General features: G+C 37.5%; 1 protein-coding gene across 1 annotated transcript in view; it reads right to left on the bottom strand.

Annotated features, from left to right (window-relative positions):
- Nucleotides 1-1701: 1701 nt before the first annotated feature.
- The window catches only part of METAP1 (methionyl aminopeptidase 1), a 28638-nt gene continuing 10973 nt past the window's right edge, over nucleotides 1702-19366 (bottom strand). Inside the window, exons 3-11 of the mRNA XM_030012848.2 lie at nucleotides 17310-17422; nucleotides 15921-15981; nucleotides 14970-15061; nucleotides 14189-14272; nucleotides 12578-12716; nucleotides 9096-9227; nucleotides 6469-6612; nucleotides 4004-4069; nucleotides 1702-3833 (exon numbers count right to left, since the gene is read on the bottom strand). Coding sequence (XP_029868708.1) covers nucleotides 3673-3833; nucleotides 4004-4069; nucleotides 6469-6612; nucleotides 9096-9227; nucleotides 12578-12716; nucleotides 14189-14272; nucleotides 14970-15061; nucleotides 15921-15981; nucleotides 17310-17422 — 992 coding nt within the window. The 3' untranslated portion in view covers nucleotides 1702-3672. The remainder of the gene's footprint in view (nucleotides 3834-4003; nucleotides 4070-6468; nucleotides 6613-9095; nucleotides 9228-12577; nucleotides 12717-14188; nucleotides 14273-14969; nucleotides 15062-15920; nucleotides 15982-17309; nucleotides 17423-19366) is intronic.

The raw sequence follows: 19366 nt of genomic DNA, 5'->3' as shown, positions 1-19366 counted from the left end.
AAGAAATTCCCTCTCACCACTAACAGCTACCTTACCCCCAGATACTGCTATACAACTGGGACAATTACATCTTTTCCATTTGTCATTGGAAAGATATCCCTAGGGCGTTCTGAAAATAGTTGAGATAGATAGATAGTTGCATTTCTAACTTCATTTCAGACAGAGTAAACAACAAAGTTAAGTCCTGTGAATATCGTAAGTATTCAATTTCAAGCACCTGGAAGAAATAAAAAGTGAATTTGTACCAGGAAAATGAGCCCTCCAACACAGCAGTGATGTGATTCTCAGTACCTTGTAGCTCCAGAAACACTGGCTGAATATTAGAGAATTCAGTAGAAAACTTGCTGTCAAGCTGTTCCAGAGAGAGTACTCTATAACTACAAGATGGTATCAATAGAATATTAGCTCACCATCTTAGCAAAACTACCTCTGAACTGGATCTAACAAACAGATTTAAAATATTTATACTCTAACCGTTGTTCCTCTAGGCTGCACAGACTAATCAAGACCATACTATCATGTTGTCTGCATTACATTATTACTTTAGAGAATCTGCACCTTAGAGTATTTGTGGAAAGCTAGTTTTGTAATACCAGGGTAAGTCCATGAGACATTTAGTGATACCAGAGCACTCGGGTCAAAGACTTGCAGCTTTTTCCCCAGCCTGAAGAATTGATGTCCTAGCCATTATGTAGCAGAGTTTTCAGACTACTTTGTCCTGCAAAGGAGTTGATTGAATGGAGCATGTTTGAAGTAGTCTCTTTGAAGTTGCTCAGCTAACAGGGACTTACAAGAGCTTGTACCCCATTCTTGGTGATCAAGGTACTATATTGAACTGTACCGTCTTGACAACTGTAAGGACTTCCACGGACAAAAAGTTTCCACCAAACGACTGTACATGAAATGTGTATGTATTTACCCTGCTGGCTGTTACAGAAAAGATGCAGCTTGTCCCCCCTCGACATGCTGTTACTTTTATTCAATATTAGCTATCAAATCTTCTCTCCTTAAATATTCATGTCAATTTGCAGAAACAGCATGAAGAGCTTCCATACTCTCTTATATGATAATAAAGGGAAAATACTTCAAGAGATTGTTTCAGAACTAATTACAGGATTTTGGTTTTGGCAAAAGTATATACAATTTCTAAAAATTTCATTGGAAAGTAGATTTAAGTTGGGGAGGTGGGTTGTTTGCTTGTTTAAGTGGATAACAACTTCTGTAACAATAAAAAATAATTTCCCAAATCCAGTCAGCACAAGTCTAATATGTCATGTTCAAGCAAAGTTACAGCTAGATAGGTGAAAAAATGGCCTTTCACAGTATTTTTATTAAATAAGTTTTGTTCTCCAGACTGATGTGCTATCTCATGTTGAAAGAACTGGTGTAGATGCTGACTAAGCTTCCCCCTTGTTTAAAAGTACTGTGGTAGTATGAACTCAGTATGAACAGTTTTCATGCTGTGATTTCAACTTATGGGCAGCAACGCATAGCATCATAAATTACCTATATTAAAAATGTGCAGTGTTAAATGTGGTTGTATTGGTGCAAGGACAAAGAGGTATTCGAGTGGCACATGCAGGTTTAAGGGTGATTTTTAACTGGTTGTACACATCTACTAGTAGGGCTTGCGCTAGTGCAAGCAAACCTGGATATAATTGAGAATGCTATGTCTGGTTTTGGATCACAAAAAACCTGTTATTTCTGTTAAAAGCAGCTGCAACTTTTATTTTATAGACCAAAAATGAAGCCCCCACCCCACATCATACACACACATAGAAAAGGCAAGACCATTGTAACCATTCAAGTGAATGATATGGTGGGCAAACCTCCAGGACAGTCATCTCCTCAATACATTACATCTCATTCAACACAGGTAATTCCACTCAAGTACTACAGTCTGTTTTGTTAAAATCGATACACACACGCATACGCACGCACACACGCTCTATATGCATCATTTCAGGTCACTTTACTGCATAATTAAAAATAATAATAAAGGTAATGAAAACATCGCAATGATACTCTTAGAGCAACAGAGGTCTGAGGCACTCAGGGCAGAGAAGACGTTTTCTGGCAAATTTGGTATTTGGTAGTACACGAGTCCAGTTCTATGAAGCACTAACCCCCTTCCCCCACCTAAATTCTGCAGTGCCAAGGGGAGCCAAGGGTCTGCAGTACCTCATATGCTTGGGTCTAATGTGACAACAAATTCACCAGACACCTTGTAAAAGGTGTATTTTATGCCCATGATTGTATGATTTAATGTCTGCATTGGTTTAACTATTACTTGCATTACAGTGGTGTAAGACTAAGTCTGCAATGGGGTGTGAAAAATTTTTCATTACAATTCAGAAGAAAAAATAAATTCCCTCAGCAGAGACACCAAGGATGATGGAAAGGAAGTGGGCATGGAAAAAGAAAGGGTAGAGAAGAGAGGCTTAATCAATCCACACTCCTTAATGTGACAGTTTCCAGATCATCATGACCCATTAACAGAAAATAAATGGGTATATATACTAACATTGCCCACTCTATACCCAGTCTGAGGAAAAAAGATCAGTTTTCATAGCTGCCCCACTAAGACTTTCCAAAAGCATGAAACTCACTTAACTGAGGGGGGGGGAAAATGACCTGTTTAAAAATTACCAGAAGAAAATGAATACAGCATTAAAGGTGTTTCATTTTCCTCACACTCAGACTTGTTTTGAGATACATACTCATTTCACTGTAACTCTTGCAAATCCAATCCCCCCCAGCTACTGTGGATGTACCTTTAAAAAATGCCCCACAGTTAACACACGCAGGGATCCCATGAATCATGGGATCTTTTTGGTTCTTGTTTCATTCCTTTACCTAGGCAAGTCTGACACATCAGCTTCACCAAGCTTTTGGAGCAGACTGCCTGCAAACACTGCTTCGCCGAGAAGCAGCTTATTCCAGGGAGTTGCATATAAGACAGAATTTATTAATTTTCCCTGTAGGAAGCCCATACTATCAAATCTCCGGCAAGAGAAACAAGTCCTGCCATTAACACCGTGTGTCACCTACAGTTGCAATCACCACAGAGCCCATCAGCAGAGAGATGGGGACAGAATTAAAGGTAAGGGTAGCCTATTCTTGGCAACATGCATGTCTTTCTCCCTTCTGCCCCCTTCTCAACTGATAAACAAACAAGGCCCAGCCCATTAGAACAGTATCTGCAGAAGCAGGAGCAAGTCTTTGGAACTAGAAATGCTTAAAATCTCAGGTGCCACTCACCTATCAAGAGCGAAAGGGCACACTGAAGTGGTGAAAAAAACCTGGATCCCAAAATATCAAGTCCCAGTGGGAAAGGTTACCCACACTTTTCTAGCTAATACCATAGCAGTAACAGAAGCAATTGTGGGTCTAACTGGAAGAAAGGTGCTAAAGAAATAATTGATGAAAAAAGAAAAATATAGCATGAATGTTGTAGGTAGGAGGAAAGCATGAAATTCTTTAGATTCTTCTCTGCTTTTCCAGACATTGGGTCAGGTTCTTCAAGATATTCCTCGTATCTACAATCACGGAGAACAAAGCAAGTGATGAATCTATTCTGTACTCTTTAAAAAATGCATAGTACAGAGACAAAAAAAAAAAATTAAAAATATATGTATCGTTCAGATCCACCTGCTCAGTCTAGACTATCTATCACTGGGACATGAAATGGGGACGAATGCTATCCAGCCGCCGGGTCAAGATCTCACAGCCTGTATCGGTGACCAGAAGCGTGTGTTCAAACTGGGCAGATCGCTTTCCATCTCTTGTTACCGCAGTCCAACCATCAGGCCATGTTTCATCTTGCCAACCACCTAAAAACATAAAAACAGTCAAAAAGTCATCATTTAAGTAACAGATATCAGTTCCCCAAAGAGAATTGAAAAAAATCTATCAACTATACAGAATAGAACCAGCATCCTATTCCATCACTACTTAATAGTAAACAAGAGTAACCATTTTACTCTATTGCTAAATTGCTTACCTTCACAGATCATTGGTTCAATTGTAAATACATGACCTGGCTTCATGACTCCAACTGCCTTATTTTCTGCAATAAAATAAACACTCAAGTTAGAAAAAGTGATCCCATCTTAGTAAATGAATGAATCCTTGTCCGAGAATAATACAGCAGGAATACGGTAAAGTTAGAAAAGCCCTTCAGAGATGACCCATTCACTTGTCCGTTTTTAATACTACGTTAAGATTTCCCTTAGTTCTTTCCTTCTTCCCCTCCCCCAACACTGCAATATTTACTCAAGGAGCTTAAAATTAATTGCTGTCTTTCTCTCCAACAACTGGAGTTCAACCCCAGTTCTATAAAAACACTGAGTGAATGTAATACAGGAATTTCTGCAGACTTCTATGATGAAAAACATCATTAAAAAAAAAAATCAATAAAAATAAGAAGCACTTAAGATATTCAGAGAAGGCTTGAAACCATTTAATTTGTTTCCATTGAACCATTAGCTCCAATAAATTGTCAAAATATGATAGCGGTTAAGTAATCCCGCAATTCCATTTATGAAGGACACATTGCCCCCCATCATTACTCTGGGTAATGGGGTCATAGTAGTGTCTGGGTGATAATGCTGTATTTCTTTAGTTAACATAAAAAGGCAGAGAATTTCAAGGCATCCAGGACAATAATACCGGAACTTTTTGATGTTATATACACCAAAAATGTTTATGTGGCAGCACATGAACTGATGCACAGCACGTCTCTAGGAGCGTAGTTTGACTGAAGAAAGGCTTCAGCCCTTTTCCTCTGCCGTGCTTCACCTTGAACGGCAGTGCAGCTTAGATCTGACCCAGCCTAGCAGGCAAGAGCTGCAACAAGCTCCAGTATTGCACAGGAACCATTAGCTCCAAGCTACTTTGCTGCTGTAGACAATTTGCATCAATTCTTACATACAGATTCCCCATCCCCCACTCTAATTGTGTAGATTTATTAAATTGTCTAAATCACCTAGATGCTTTAAAAATCTGACATCAAGCTGACACAACAGCAACCAGAACATTTTTCTTTTACTTGAAGGGTCTTGCCTCTACCTCCATCATCTGCTGGTATTTCTTACTCTCACATTTAAGTTTCTGGTCTTCTGCATCTGAACAAATTTTGCCCTTTATTCCCTGTAGTTTTTAAGATTTTGCTAAATAATTTAAAGGCTTATAAAATGAGCTTTTTGCTTTTAAAAATCCTTTCACAGTAAGCCAAAAATATGCAGGAGCTTTCAATTTTTTTCCTTCAAGAGGCTTTAAGTCCCTCAGGTCTTTCCACTTTGCTTTTGCTGTGAATCTGTATTTTAAAATACCAGAAAAAAACCCCAGCATATTCCTTTCTGGGAACAGACATTTTGGTTCAATTAAAAAAAAAAAAAAATTTATAAAAAAAAAAAAAGTTCAAAGTTCCCAACAGCCAGGAAAGACAGAAATTTTCCTTTTCTCGGCTTGCATTTTAATTGGTATAAAATGCCCTCTATCTCCAAAGAATCCAGATTTTCTTCATTTTACATGACAAAAAGTAAATACCAGGAACTTGTACCCTTCTACCCTGTGATTAATATATTTTCTCTGTTCTCTGAAAAAGTAACTTAAGAGAAATGGTGACATGAAAAGTCAGGGATTGCTAGATTATAATCTATAACCATAAACTGTGTTAAAGCTTGTTAGGAGATGGGAAGATGGAGGCATCTGTCGGGTCTGAAGAAATAAATGTCCTATCAGGGGAGCTTTGCAAGTGAAGTGGGTGTGAACCGTTTATCACTGCTTCTTGATACTTGTTCTATCCTTAGTTGTCCACTGGCACTTAGGCTTCTCTCCTTTGCCTCTGTGGATGCTGTTTCTTAGTCCTGCTGGCAAAAATTGGCAAGGGGACATTGCCATTTCCAAAACCTAAAGTTGGGACCCTGATGGGGGAAGGGTCATTCCTCCTCTGCCATGCACTACAAAGAAATTTCCAAGAACATCAGATCACAAGACTCAAATGAAGAAAAGTGAAACATAACAGGATCCAGATTCAGGCACAACACTCGTAAATAAAAGGCTTTCTGAATAGTATAGACATCTGGAAATGGCAGTAAGTTTTTGCTTAGACCTTCTAAGGATAAAAACGTTTACCCATTCATGTCAGACAAGTATGTCTAAAGGATTAGTTGGGAATTCAGGCAAAAACATTGAGCACTTACCCAGTACAGATGAGAGCTAACACTAACCATTAGTGTAGGCACAGATTGTCCCAATATATAATATATTCACCTTATTTAGGTTCATAAAGCATGCTATGGTCCAGAGTTTAGAAAACAATTATTTCACAAGTTCAAAAATGCTAACTTGATGGCTGTCAGGCAACATGCTACTTTATTAGAATATAAGCAAGAAGTAAATTGGGTGCATTCATTGCAAAACACTTCTTGTCTACAGGACAACCCAAAGGGAATGAATACTCACTGGCATAATGTGGCACGTTAGGGGCTGTGTGGAAAAGTTTATGGATTCCATGCCCACAGTAGCTCCGAACCACTGAAAATCCATTTGCTTGAGCGTGTTTCTGAATAATGTTTCCCAGTTCTCTGTACCGAACACCAGGTTTTACTGCAAAATTAAGGAGATACAAATGGAAATTTATAGAGCTTTCTTTCAACATAACTAACCATCAAACACCATTCAGGCTAATATCTCTGTAGCACTCATGGCCTGTATGGCCATCTGTTCTACTGTACAACTTCTTATGATCACTTAATCCACCAAGTATATAAGTGAGTGCACTAACATGAGAGAGGGAGAAAACAGTGTCATATAATAAAGAAAAAGAGAGAGAAAGAAGAAAACTTCTTCACAAGAACACTACTTTCTTCCTTCCGTGGAAGTAAGTGCTCATATATTAAAAGGATGTTGAAGTTAAAGACAACAAAAGACTTTCAAAGTACCGGGTAACTTCTCATACCTAGAGTTGCAGTGCTTCTTTCAATGAATGTATGAACTGTATTTTAATATACATTTATCTCTACTACTATGTGAAAAGTGCACACAAATAAACAGGAAACTGATTATATGTGAAGGACCAAGATGGGGGGGGGGGGGGGGGGGGGAGAGACAAAATGGGTATCTCTACTCTTAGACAAGATTTTTAGTGGCAATGCTACACCAAATAAGAATGTTCATATGCAGGACTAACTTTTTTGTCAATCCTTTTAGGAAGCCCTAAGAGATAGAGTTTGAAACAGATGAAAATGGTGTGAAAAATTCACTTTAAGCACTTGGACAAGGGAGTAATAATACCATAAAAGCAACAATGCCTCATCATTCACAACTCCCTGAATATATGCAGTTCCTTCAGGAGCCGGATGTTATGTGGTTATGTGGAGCCATCTTGAGCAGAGGTCACATACATAGCTAAAACTTTATGTGAAGCAAGCCATTTAGTTCAATTCTCTGCTAATGTAAACAACTACAACTGAAATCAGTAAGCTGAGTTTACAGAAAATAACAACAAATTTAGATTACTGGAATGTGCATGCTTTTCCCAAAATACAAAAAAAAGACATGGTGGGGAAGAGAGGAAAAGTTAATCTGTTGGTTTTGTGCTAAGTAGTTGTGAAGTAGTACGATCTCCTTCAGGCCTGACAATACCAAGCAACTCATCTCAATGCAACAAGGAGCCCTCTGCTTCTCTCTCTCATACAACTCTCCCCTAGTTAGAGCTCTGCTGGTCCAACGCCAAGAAATTAAGATGATTTAAACAGAGGAGAGGCAACCCTTTTTAACAGCCGAGACACTTGCTGCCAGAATTCCTGCTAGCAGGGAATGTCTAAAACCCATTAAAACCTGTTACAGCATCTAAAAAGTTGGTAAAGAAAAGTTACACTGAGAATTTAAATCTCATTATAATGAACACAAAGACGAATTTCTGTCATAGTTTATACATCAAAGCCTGAATATGAAAGATAAGAGACAGCACATATAACATTTGCTATAAAGTACAGGAGCAAAGATAAACATTATTCTGATTTAGCTCTGAAAAACAAAGTGGTCATTTCAGAATAGTAATCCCACATAAATAGGTAATCTACATTCTTCACAGCTCAACTCTGCAGTATTTTCTTAATCACACAAAGGATACACAAGGCATCGTTCATATGGTTTTTTGTCTTTTCAGCTTGGTTAGCTGTCTCCAAATTATTAACCAAAGTAAGTTCATTACAATTTTTTTTTTCCCATTTACTTTTGATTCAATGCAAGGTTAAAGCCTTCATATATAGCACCTTAAACTTCAGTCTTTAGAGGCCATGAAGTGAGTAAATTTTATTTGGGATTTTAAGAAGCTGCAGGGTATAAAAGATACAGACAATACAAGTATTTCCAGGGACTTGGGCGATTTTTGTTTTGTCTTCTCTGTTTGTCTAAGAGAACTAAGTATATTCCTTTGTGAATGAAGTTGAACATGACATTCTCTAGCTACCTTTCTATCTCATTGAAGCTGTCCTGAATTATATTTAAGCAACATAATTAAAAGTTCTGTGGGTACTGAAGGATATGGATCTGTCTTCTCTGGCACACTCCCACAGCTGAAAAATCAGGAGCTCATAATTAGATTTATGAAATAACCATCAAGTTTGGCGGGGTGAAGAGATATGTTTAAGTGTTCAAACAGTTTTACCTTATCGGTTCATTGTGCAACACCACACAAATTATAAAAGTAGGAAGCCATGATTTGGTTTTCCAAAACACACTTTGTTCTTCACGTTCTCTAAACTACTCAGATGAAGGATGCCTTATTCATCTAACTAATAGTCCGAAAAGGCTGTTTCCATGTAAATATCATCATATGTGGATCAGCTCATCATCAATTACATTTTCCTTGTCAACCCACATTTCAAATATAAGTTGCAACCACCACCCACAGAACTGTGCCATTTGAAGAATCACTGTATTATACAATAGACATCATCTGCTGGTGACACATACTAACGCTTCTGTGTTCTACAACAGAAGTCACTCCTGGGTAATAGCAAGTATGAGCACTCACGTTTGAGAACCAAAACCATAATGCTTCAGGTACTAGCCAAAGGGTTTACCTGCATCAATGGCTTGCATTAGGCATTCATAAGTTGTCTGGACAAGCCTCCTTGCACCTTCATCAACTTCTCCAACATAAAATGTCTCATTCAGATCTCCATGGTAGCCATTACGATAAACAGTAATATCCACTGCAAAGAATACCAGACATATTGTAGTATTAGCACTGTATTTCTCACTTCTTGTCTCTTGATTCGTGAAAGGACAACAAACATGTGAAAATGTAGTATTGTAATTGTGAAGTTATAAGATTACTTTGGAAGAATTCCAGACGTGAACTCTTCCAGCAGAATCAATTCTCTCATGCTTATCTTGTAGATTCTATAGAATTAATTAATAAGATAGTGTTTCACTGGCCAACAGTTTGATTTAATTAAAAAAAAAAAAAAAAAAAAGGAAGAGAAAAACCGCCACACCAAAGCAAGACAGACACAGCAAGCTTATGATTGGTTTTCTAGGTAAATATAAAAACAGGAAAGAAAAGCTTTTCGCTCCATGGTGATTTGCCTGGTTAAAATATTTTCTTAGAATTAATTCCAGCACTAATACAGGGAAATTAAATTTAAAAAGGTATGTAATCATGTTTCAACCCATATTTTAACTTCAGTAATTTCTATGCATGTTTAGAACAGTAAGTCACACCTTTGCAAAAACTGTAATGCCAAAACCCGTTGATTCCAGCCAAAAAGGTAACATCTATTGAACATTAAATATACAGCAACTTTCCAATAGTATTACTGACTAAGAAAAAGACACCAAATAACTTAAAACTTTTTCTTTTTTCGTTCAAATTTAAGATTTAAATGTTCAGTATCAGGCAAAGAGCAAGAATGAGAAGGGCATGCTTAAAGAACCAAGGTTATTGGAACATATAATAAGAGTTTAGAATTTTGTTGCAGTAAAACTCATTTGCTTTGTGTTTAAAGTTGGTTGTAAACTAAAAGTGATACAACTCATTCTTGAAAAATAGCTTAACTCATTCCAAAAAAAGATATGCTTTTTTGGATTAGGAGCATCCATACAAGATGCTTGTTGAAAATAGTCTTTTTACAAAACATGGGAACAGGCCTACCAGTTTAGACATAGCTGTCATCTATTCTAGTATCCTGTCTCTCATGGCAGACACACAAAAAATTAAAACCTGCCATCATATAGTCATTATATATAGTAAATACATGCAAAATATTCTAGATTTGCATATCAAGTTGACTTCCTGTGGTAGAATCAGTACTTTTGTGTTTAACAGACTTTAGGTAGGTCTAATAGCTGGAGAGTACTAAAACTGCTAGAATAGTTATTGAACTGATGTTCATGCAGAAATCCACAAACAGACCTCCTCACAGGTAAATAGCCATGAAGGAAATTGTACTAAGCAATAATACTTTAGGAATATGGTATATGAGCCTAGAGACTTAGAGAGACCAGTACAACGTTGATAGGAAAACATGGGGAAAAAAAACCCATTGGTGTCAACAGTAAATCTGTACTGCTGGCAGACATTTAAGAATGAAATTAACACTGCACAAAAACAATACTGCCTGTTGTGGATGCACGCATGTGCAGGGTTACACTATAGTCACTGCATGATTCCATGGGATGACTGGAACATTTTGACCAGTGTACATATCTAGTAACATAACAACAGGACTGTATAGAAACCAGCACCCTGGTACCTTACCCAGGTAAGTTTCTTGTGAACTGTGTATCAGAGCTCCTTAGCACAGTGTCCAGACTACTTGCTACAAAGAGGCTATCTCTACAGGCCCTGTGATTACAAGACTTTCTCTTGATGCTGCCAGATTTGGCCAGAACATCTCACTTTGCAAAGTGATCAGCTTTGTTTAAGAATCTGCTCCCAGGGAACACTATGGTAACAAAACGTTATGATGACCTGCTCGGCGCAGGGGGTTGGACTAGACATCACCTGCCAGTACCTTCTGGATGATGTTTTCCTGTCATTCTAAAACCCTGTTTTGGACTCTGACATGGCCACCTTTTGCTTCCAGCAGGCTAAAAAGTTTAAGTAAAGAGAAAGATGGGCACTTTCCTCTATTGTTCACTGGGCACGTTCCCTCCAAAGTACTTTTTCTATCTCCTCCTTTGTACCCTGTTTTGTTCCTTCTTTTAAAGAGGCTTTTGAGCCACTACCTTACCAAAAGGAAGCCTACAAGACTTGGAAGCCTTTTGAGCCCATGGAGGATGCATGTTTAATCCACAAAATGTGGACCATTTTGTAACAAGACCTACTCAGCCTCAAAAGAGTTAACTAGTTCTTCCTCATCAAATCAAAGCAGAAGGCTCAAAGCTTGGGCAGGTGCAGTCAGGGCAGGGATGTGAACAAAGGTATGACTAAACCCTCTTATAAAAGGTGTTTTCTAGTGCTGAGGTACTTGGCATGCAAATAGTGAAGAGGTAAGACACCATGTAGATGAAGCCAACCTAGTAAGCTCAACTGGGCTTCTTAGTTTGGACTCCAGCAATGCCAGGAAAGCTGGAAACAGTAGAGTTGTGCAAAGGCATCATCTTTGGAATTAAGATAAAGGAGCTTTGGCCAAATGGTTACATGCACGCTACAGCTCAGAGCTATCAGCCAGACCAAACCTGACCTAGAACGGGGCAGCAATCGTGAGGCTTGTTCTCAAAAGGCTGGTACCCACAGCACTGAGCTGTAGACTTAGTAGCTGTTACTGCATGTTAATGTATATCAAATATCTGACAATCTAAAAGGATTCCAACCTGCTTCTAGAGGTAGGCCAAACCTTAGGATACGCTGGGAATTTATTTACAGATAAGAGAAAAGGAAACCAATGCAATAAACAAAGGTGCAAATGTTTGTACAAAACACATGTCATTAATTTTTACTGCCAAACCAAGAAGAAATGAATGATCAAACAAAAAATGGTCAAGTAATTTGTAAAAGTATCCCTCACCACCCAAGAAGGCATAAGCACCTCGAGTACCATGAACAAGAAGCAGCTGGTACTGTTAGGCTGCGAGATGCTCAAAAAAAGGGTATGTTTTTTAATATGTACCTGTACAATGCCTCACCATTAGGATCCTTTACAGTCATCATAATCATCATGTCCATAGCAAAATCTTAAGGATCTAGAGCCATCTAATTAAGAATTCACACAGAAGTGATCCAGTTGAATAATTCAATATACATTTTAGTCACTGTTTATATAGTCTGCAACAACTGGAAACTAGCCCACAAGTGGAATACTCAGGCACTATACTAATGCATAGACCAGGGTAGAAGAATTATAAAGCTCTTAAAGTGGACCAAACTTTAAAATTATTTTATTAAATAAACTCATTACTTCAAGTATGTAAATAGCAGAGGTTAACTGGTAAATGAGAACAAAAGCCTCTCTTAAGAAGCTATTCCAATCACGTTGCCTGCTAGTGAAACCTCACATTACTGCATGGTTTAACTAGATAGAAGGTAGAAATATTGAAGGTTAATTTTCATAGCACTTACCATTAACAATATCTCCCTCCTGCAATGGCCTCCTGTCAGGAATTCCATGACAGATCACTTCATTCACTGATGTACAACACGACTTAGGGAAATTATAATAATTCAGAGGGGAAGGATAGCAATTCCTCGCAATACAAGCCTATTTCAGAAAATACAATTTACACTTTACATTAGTAAGTTTTGTACAAAGAAAAAACATATGCACAACAGCTTTACAGTAAGAATGATAGGTTGAAAAGCAGCAGCTCTTGAAAGTAAGATTCTTCAAGCATTTTTTGGCATTAGGGTATTTTGTTATGCTTTGCATTTCTTACCAGCAAGAAAGTAAAGCTACTTTAATTTTGTTTCTACTCATTTTTATGTTCAACTACCAATGCTGAAATATTCAGGTTTAAAACAATGCATGACAATATTTATTTAGTTAAAAACCCAGCCATTTTCAATGACTTTTTTTTAAGCACCTGGTCTAAGACTTTAAGTATTTTTGCAAAACACACAAGCTAGACAAAATAACATTTAGCACCACTCTTTCACCCCTAGCTTTAAAATCTTAAGCTGCTTCCTTTGCACCCTAATAATCTTTTGGGGATTTTTGCAAAACTGACACTACATTTTATATATACTTACATATACATACATATATACACTATGTGACATACTGGGCAATTGTGGAAAAATAATACTGTGTTAACTTTTTTTATTTTAAGAAATAATGCTGTTTTAAATCTGCAAAGTACCAATTAGGGATATCGGTCAGCATCAACAACCTGCCATGCAAAAGTTTCCAAAAACTGCTGAGGAGGGATAACACCATTTTAACTACTAGCTGTTCATATTAGACATTATACATAAGGAAATAATTTAGTATTTAATGCAGTTCAACAGAAACCTCCAGCCTAATCAAACCAGAGTAAGCTCCTTACAATCTTCGTTCATCAGCTGCAAATGCAGATTAAAAAATCAAAACTTAACTATACCAAAACCAAAACTGTTGCCTTCCCCACAGTGCACACAAGTACCCTCAATTATCAGTTTATTTGCCTTATAAAGAAGACAGCAAAGAACAATAAAAATTACACAATTCAAGTATCTAGGAACAGTTAAGCCAGGAAAATACTTGAACATGTATTTCAAATACTTCGCTGGATTGTGGCTTTAGTTTGCCTGACTGCATCAAACATCTTGTTTCAATTCTCTCTCAGGCTCCTCAGTTCTGATTCCCAATCATAAATAATTAAACTTTCTCCTCTGTACATCTTAACCAACAACACAGAGCACAAAAAGTCCATGGCCTACATACGATGTTCTTTATATAATGGTATCTGTGGAGCAAAAAGGGTTTAGAAAAAAGAAAATTATATGATGTTAACTGAGAAAACAGGTAAAGAAACTTAGAAAGGACCAGGAGTTCCTAACTCATTTTGAATCTACCATTGCGCTGTAACATATTTCTAACATCTGCACTACCCACTAGCTTCAAACTGGGAAACAGTTCAAAATAAAGAAAAGGAATTCATGCAACAACAAAGAAAACCACACAACAATCATTCAAAAATAAAGAGATAGAAGAAAGCACTTATGAACACCAGAAGAACAATAAAATAACCTTACTAAATGGACAGCATGATCAATTTCTTCAGTAGTTACACCTGCTTTCACCATCATGGCAGCAACATCCAATACTTCTCTAGCAAGCTGCAAATGAAACAAAAGTACTGATTTAAAATAAGATCAGGACTACTCCCTAGAAGATTAGCAACCCATTTTCTATAGCAACACCGAGATTGCTAGGAAAGCTGGGTGTACTTGGGCTCTAGAAGGACTTCGATATGTCCACAGGTTATATTACTAAGCCACCTCTGTGACATTTGAAAATACCCCAATTAAGATTTGGACCACAATTTCCTTGAATATCATAAACTTAAATCAGACTACTTAAATACATTTCAAAGTTTGACTTTATGCACAAGGAAGTGATTACAGTTGAACAGCTCTTTTCCAAAAATTGTTAGGGATGAGGCTTTGTTTTGCTTTTGCTTTTTAGTTTTTATTTAGTACTAACTCTAGGAGAGGAAAAAGTTCTGTTCTCATTTATACAGTATAAAATACATTCTTAAGAGTAACAATGTTTCAGCCACAGGTTCTCTCACTAGTAACAACAAAGCCAGAAAACAGATAAAAGTCCTCTTCCTGCTTGCAAAATAGTTTACTGTGAATTGGGAGTCACAAGAAGGGAAAAAGCAAGAAAATATCAAATTTCCTAAACTATTTTTCAGTGCTCAAAAGTGGTTTGAAAGTTTGTACTCTCAAATGTGCTGTCACAAACTGGTAAAATCACTATAGATTTTTAAAGAATCAAGGCACTTTGTAACAAAAACCAAAATGCCCTTACCCTACACACTACCCGCATCCCGTCTATATCCTCAGATGAGAGTATTTTTATTTGAGAGGTTCCTTTTAAAGCCTGTTCTGATTCAGACATTCCTGAAAAGAAAAAAGTGGGAGGAGAAAAAAAAAGAAAGAAAAAAAACATGTTATACAGAGGAGTGATTGCTACACATGTTCAATCAAGGCACTTACTTAGGTTACCAATGGCAATAAAAGTATGTACTTTCTCACCAGAGACCAAACTAACGAACCACCAAGTCATAGCATTATCATCATTATCCAGATTAATTTGAATTCATAAGCTTTCCACAAAATCGTAATGCCCATATGTGCTCAGGATGCCCGTTCACTTATGGCATAAAACCATCACGTCCAGTTAGTCAAAACACAACCTTAAAAATCAGATTTACAGGGAAATTATTTTATTCATAGAAAAGTCTTTTTTTCTTTTTTTTAGCTGCTTTGGAGGTAATAAATAGTAATAAATAATATTCTAAAAGAGCCATAAAGGATTATATAAGTGTGTGAATATCTCTAGTTATACTACTGCAATAATCAACTGATGAAAACATCCTACCAAATTCTGTGGAAGCTCAGTTTTATAGTTGAATGACCCCCTAAAAGACAGTATTTGTGTTGTTTAAATATTTACATTCTGTAAAGAATAACTAAAGAATGGCTGAAGATTTAAAAAAATCTTTTCTTCCCTGAACACCTTTGAAAACTTTGTATTACAAAGTAATTACAAACTTTGGACTTCCAAAAAATACTTGCAACCATTAACATACTGATTTTTCAGAAATAATGTGGGGGAAGAAGAGGTAGAGTGAGAAGAACAGATAAAAGAAGAAGTTCCCTTCTCCAGTATCTCTTTCATGCTTTAAAGGCTTTTTCAATTAAAAGAAAAATAGAAAGCAAACATAACACTCCATAATTGTGATTTGTTTCAAATTACCTAGTGGGTGATCAGCATAATCCGGTCTCTGAATATAACTTGGCACAGGTCTTGTTGGCGTCTAAATAAATCATAGTCAAAGCTGGTTAGGTTACAAGAATACTTACTATAGTCACAAAAACAGACACTCATGCAGCAAAATTAAATACAGTGAAATACAGCTAATTCCACTTCAAAAAAGTTGTGAAGTATGCAAACACTCCAAAACAGTTCCAATTTTCATTTCGCAGAGATTCTCCTGTTACTCTTTATTGCTTTCATATTATACAACCTCTAATAGCCAACTTCACAGCTTTGTAAAAATGAAACTTTTATGTGTCAAGTAAATGAAATTGGTTTTATAATGTATTATCCCTGTTACATTGTAGTGTTTATTCTGCTACTTTCCAGACTGCAAATGCACTGGTTCCAAATACAACCTTCCTCTCTCTGGTTATTAGTGTCTATTAGCAAGATTGTTATTTCTAATCATCACCCTAGTCATTAGCACTTTTTATTATAGTTTCATTTGCATCAATCCTACAGCAGTCAGAAGACAAAAAAGCAAATGTTCAGCAGTAACACTACTAAATTACTTGGCCAGTGACATATCCAAAACACCCTTTCTCCAATGACACTAACAAACACACATGGGCTCAGGCTCTGCTAATCTGTTCTCCGATGAGCCTGTAACAGATGGAGAAGACTATAGAGAGGATGCCACAGGGGCAGCATTTCTAGCACAGGCCAATTAGAAAAGACACATGTAAATAAAGTGCCATTATTCCTGTAAAAACTTTGGCTCATTCATGTACAAACTTGTACCAATTTCAAAATACAGCTATACTGAGGTCATCTTCTAAACACACCTTTCACAGCTGAAGATGTTATTGACCTCAGTTACTCTTCACCATTCCAATGCTGGAGATTACTATAACAGCTGTTCCTTCAGCAGAGCTGTTCACCAGCTTACTCACCAGGTTATTTCAAACCATTTACATAAAATAATATAAAACCATTTATTTAAATTCTAAATTAATTTACCTGAGTTTTCCTGAAACAGACTGCTCCATTGTTGATGAGAACAGTAAACAGCTAGGAGAAGACATCATCTGAACTAGCAGCTTTTTGCAGAATAAATGTCAAAATGCACAGCCAAAAGGTATGAGCTTAAGCCTGTTACTGATGTATGTTACCTCACAGGCACTTCCTTAATTTTAAATAGATCAAGTTAAATCAAAATGAACCACAATAAGGACACAGTCATACATGTCCTTGCCATCAGGTTCTGATTGTTGAAGAAGCTTTCCTCTCTCGGCTAAAATGTGGGAGGTAATCAGGTCAGGACTGGGCCATTAGTTGCTACAGAATGTAGCAGCGCTGGAGTACAGAGTGGCACCTATTGCTTACCAGTGGATAGTGTGGCCTGAGTTTACCAGTATATCGATAACCAGACCAGGGATTTGTGTTAACGTCACCCTCCAGGGTCCAAGAGGAAACTTCACGCTTAGCTTTTTCATCTTCTGAAAAAGACAAAAAAAAAAAAAAAGAAAAAAAAAATTGCAGCAGCAAAATCAGTCCTACTAAGAATAAGAACTGTGGGGTCCAGAAAGTGACTTAGAGATACATAAGTCTAGATTTGACTCTTTCTGGCATTTTAGATACTGGTATATGAAAGTAGCAGTTATCATGTTGTATTACCCCTAAGTTTTCCAGATTCAAAATTCACATCCTGCCAACTCTGTCTTTATTCTATATCAAACTGGGGAATGTCAGGACAGCAGTACTGAACGCACAAATGAAGTGTAGTAATCATTTAAGTTGCTCTTCATTTGTAGTTCTGAAACATAGTTCTGTGCTTGTTTTAATTCTTGCGAAAAAGCATATTTCTACAGAAACACTCATTATCCCTTCAATTAACATTCTTGCACTGTAGATGAATGTTCCTTTTCTGTGATTTCTCTTAGCATTCAGTGACAGAAATGACCTGGGGTGGGAAGGAGGGTATCCAACTGTTAGTTTCAATATATGGAGCCTGCTACCCCTCCAGATCTGATGGAGAGAATGCGGGTGCTGCCACTTCTGCATTTCAGGACAGGCAGTGCATGCACCTTACAAGACGGTCCCAATCTGCTGGAAGTTCCCAGCTCTCTCAGCCTTGTGAAATACGTGTCTGATGAGGTCCAGTGACTGACTCCATTCACAAATAACACAGTCCTAACAGGGCAGATTGAAGGTGTTTACATAAAGGAATGAAGCAAGTAGATTGTGAGCATTATCAAAAGGAAAAATATTTACTCAGAAAGAGGAGGTAAGGGTTAAGAAAGAGCACAGTAGCATTAATCTTTAACTCATAACCTGATAAGTTTGTTTTCTCTTTTTATGTCTCACAAGAATGAAGAGATGGCAAAAGGTCTGCCATAGCAAGCCTTAATGCGAGCTCCTCAGAACCTCTGTGGCTGACATCTGAGCCATCTGCTCACATGACATTCAGTTTAGGTGAACCACTGAGAAATAATACTTTAAAAATCCAAAGTTTTAACAAAGTGATATTTTGGATTCCCTTGACATGCTTCAGCAGTTTGTTGCATTGAGTTCTTGAGGGCTATCAGATCCAAGCCAGCTCAGCTTGGGCTCAGCAGTTATCCAGGAAGCCAACAAGATCACGGATTTAGTGGAATCATAAAAAAATTTGCTGTCAGATAAACAAGAGCATTAGAAGACTGCACCAGAGGATTACTAGAACTACTAACAAAGACAGTTGCGTATCCACGCAGGTACAAAGTAATAGGATACAGAATGTTAAGTGTGAACTATAAGACCCCTACACTGGGAAGGCAGAAAGAAGGAAAACATTTGTAATTGCCTGTGCTACCCCAACCTATTAACCATGCAACATTTATCATGGAAAAAGGAGTTTTACTGGGTTTTAGGAAAGGAGGAGGTAAATTACTTGAGGTTTTGGATCTCTGCCATGCCACTTACTTTTTAATCCCACCTCCCTTTTAAGCAGGACTTGATGAAGATAGGCAGGAGGATGGGGGGAGGAGGCAAGGGGGGACAGAACTGGGGTCTGCTCTCTCTTTTTGTTTGGTTTTAAACTCATGGATTATTTTTACTATTCGGGTAAGGGAGAATCTACCAGTCTACTGGTATTTCTGCACCAGAGCTACCAGTTGTAACTAAGGCATACAGATACTCTTAATACCTTCGACTAAACTCAGCAAAATCCTAGCTATGATACATCCTCCTATCAGTGGCTCCATCAGGGCACAAAAGCATTCTTTTTTTTTTTTACAAAGGGGTACACCCCAAACGTACAGAACTGCTGCACTCTGACTGGCTCGCTTGCATTCCAGCAAGTGCCTAATCACAAAGACTTCACAAGAACCTTTCCCAATTTACTGCCTTTTACTACATTAGACATCAAAATCCTAGGATGGAACAAGCCTGGCAATGCCTTATAA

The sequence above is a fragment of the Aquila chrysaetos genome, chromosome 1 (genome assembly GCF_900496995.4).
Source record: "Aquila chrysaetos chrysaetos chromosome 1, bAquChr1.4, whole genome shotgun sequence".
NCBI classification, from domain to species: Eukaryota; Metazoa; Chordata; class Aves; order Accipitriformes; family Accipitridae; genus Aquila; species Aquila chrysaetos.
This window is presented reverse-complemented; position numbering and strand designations above follow the sequence as displayed.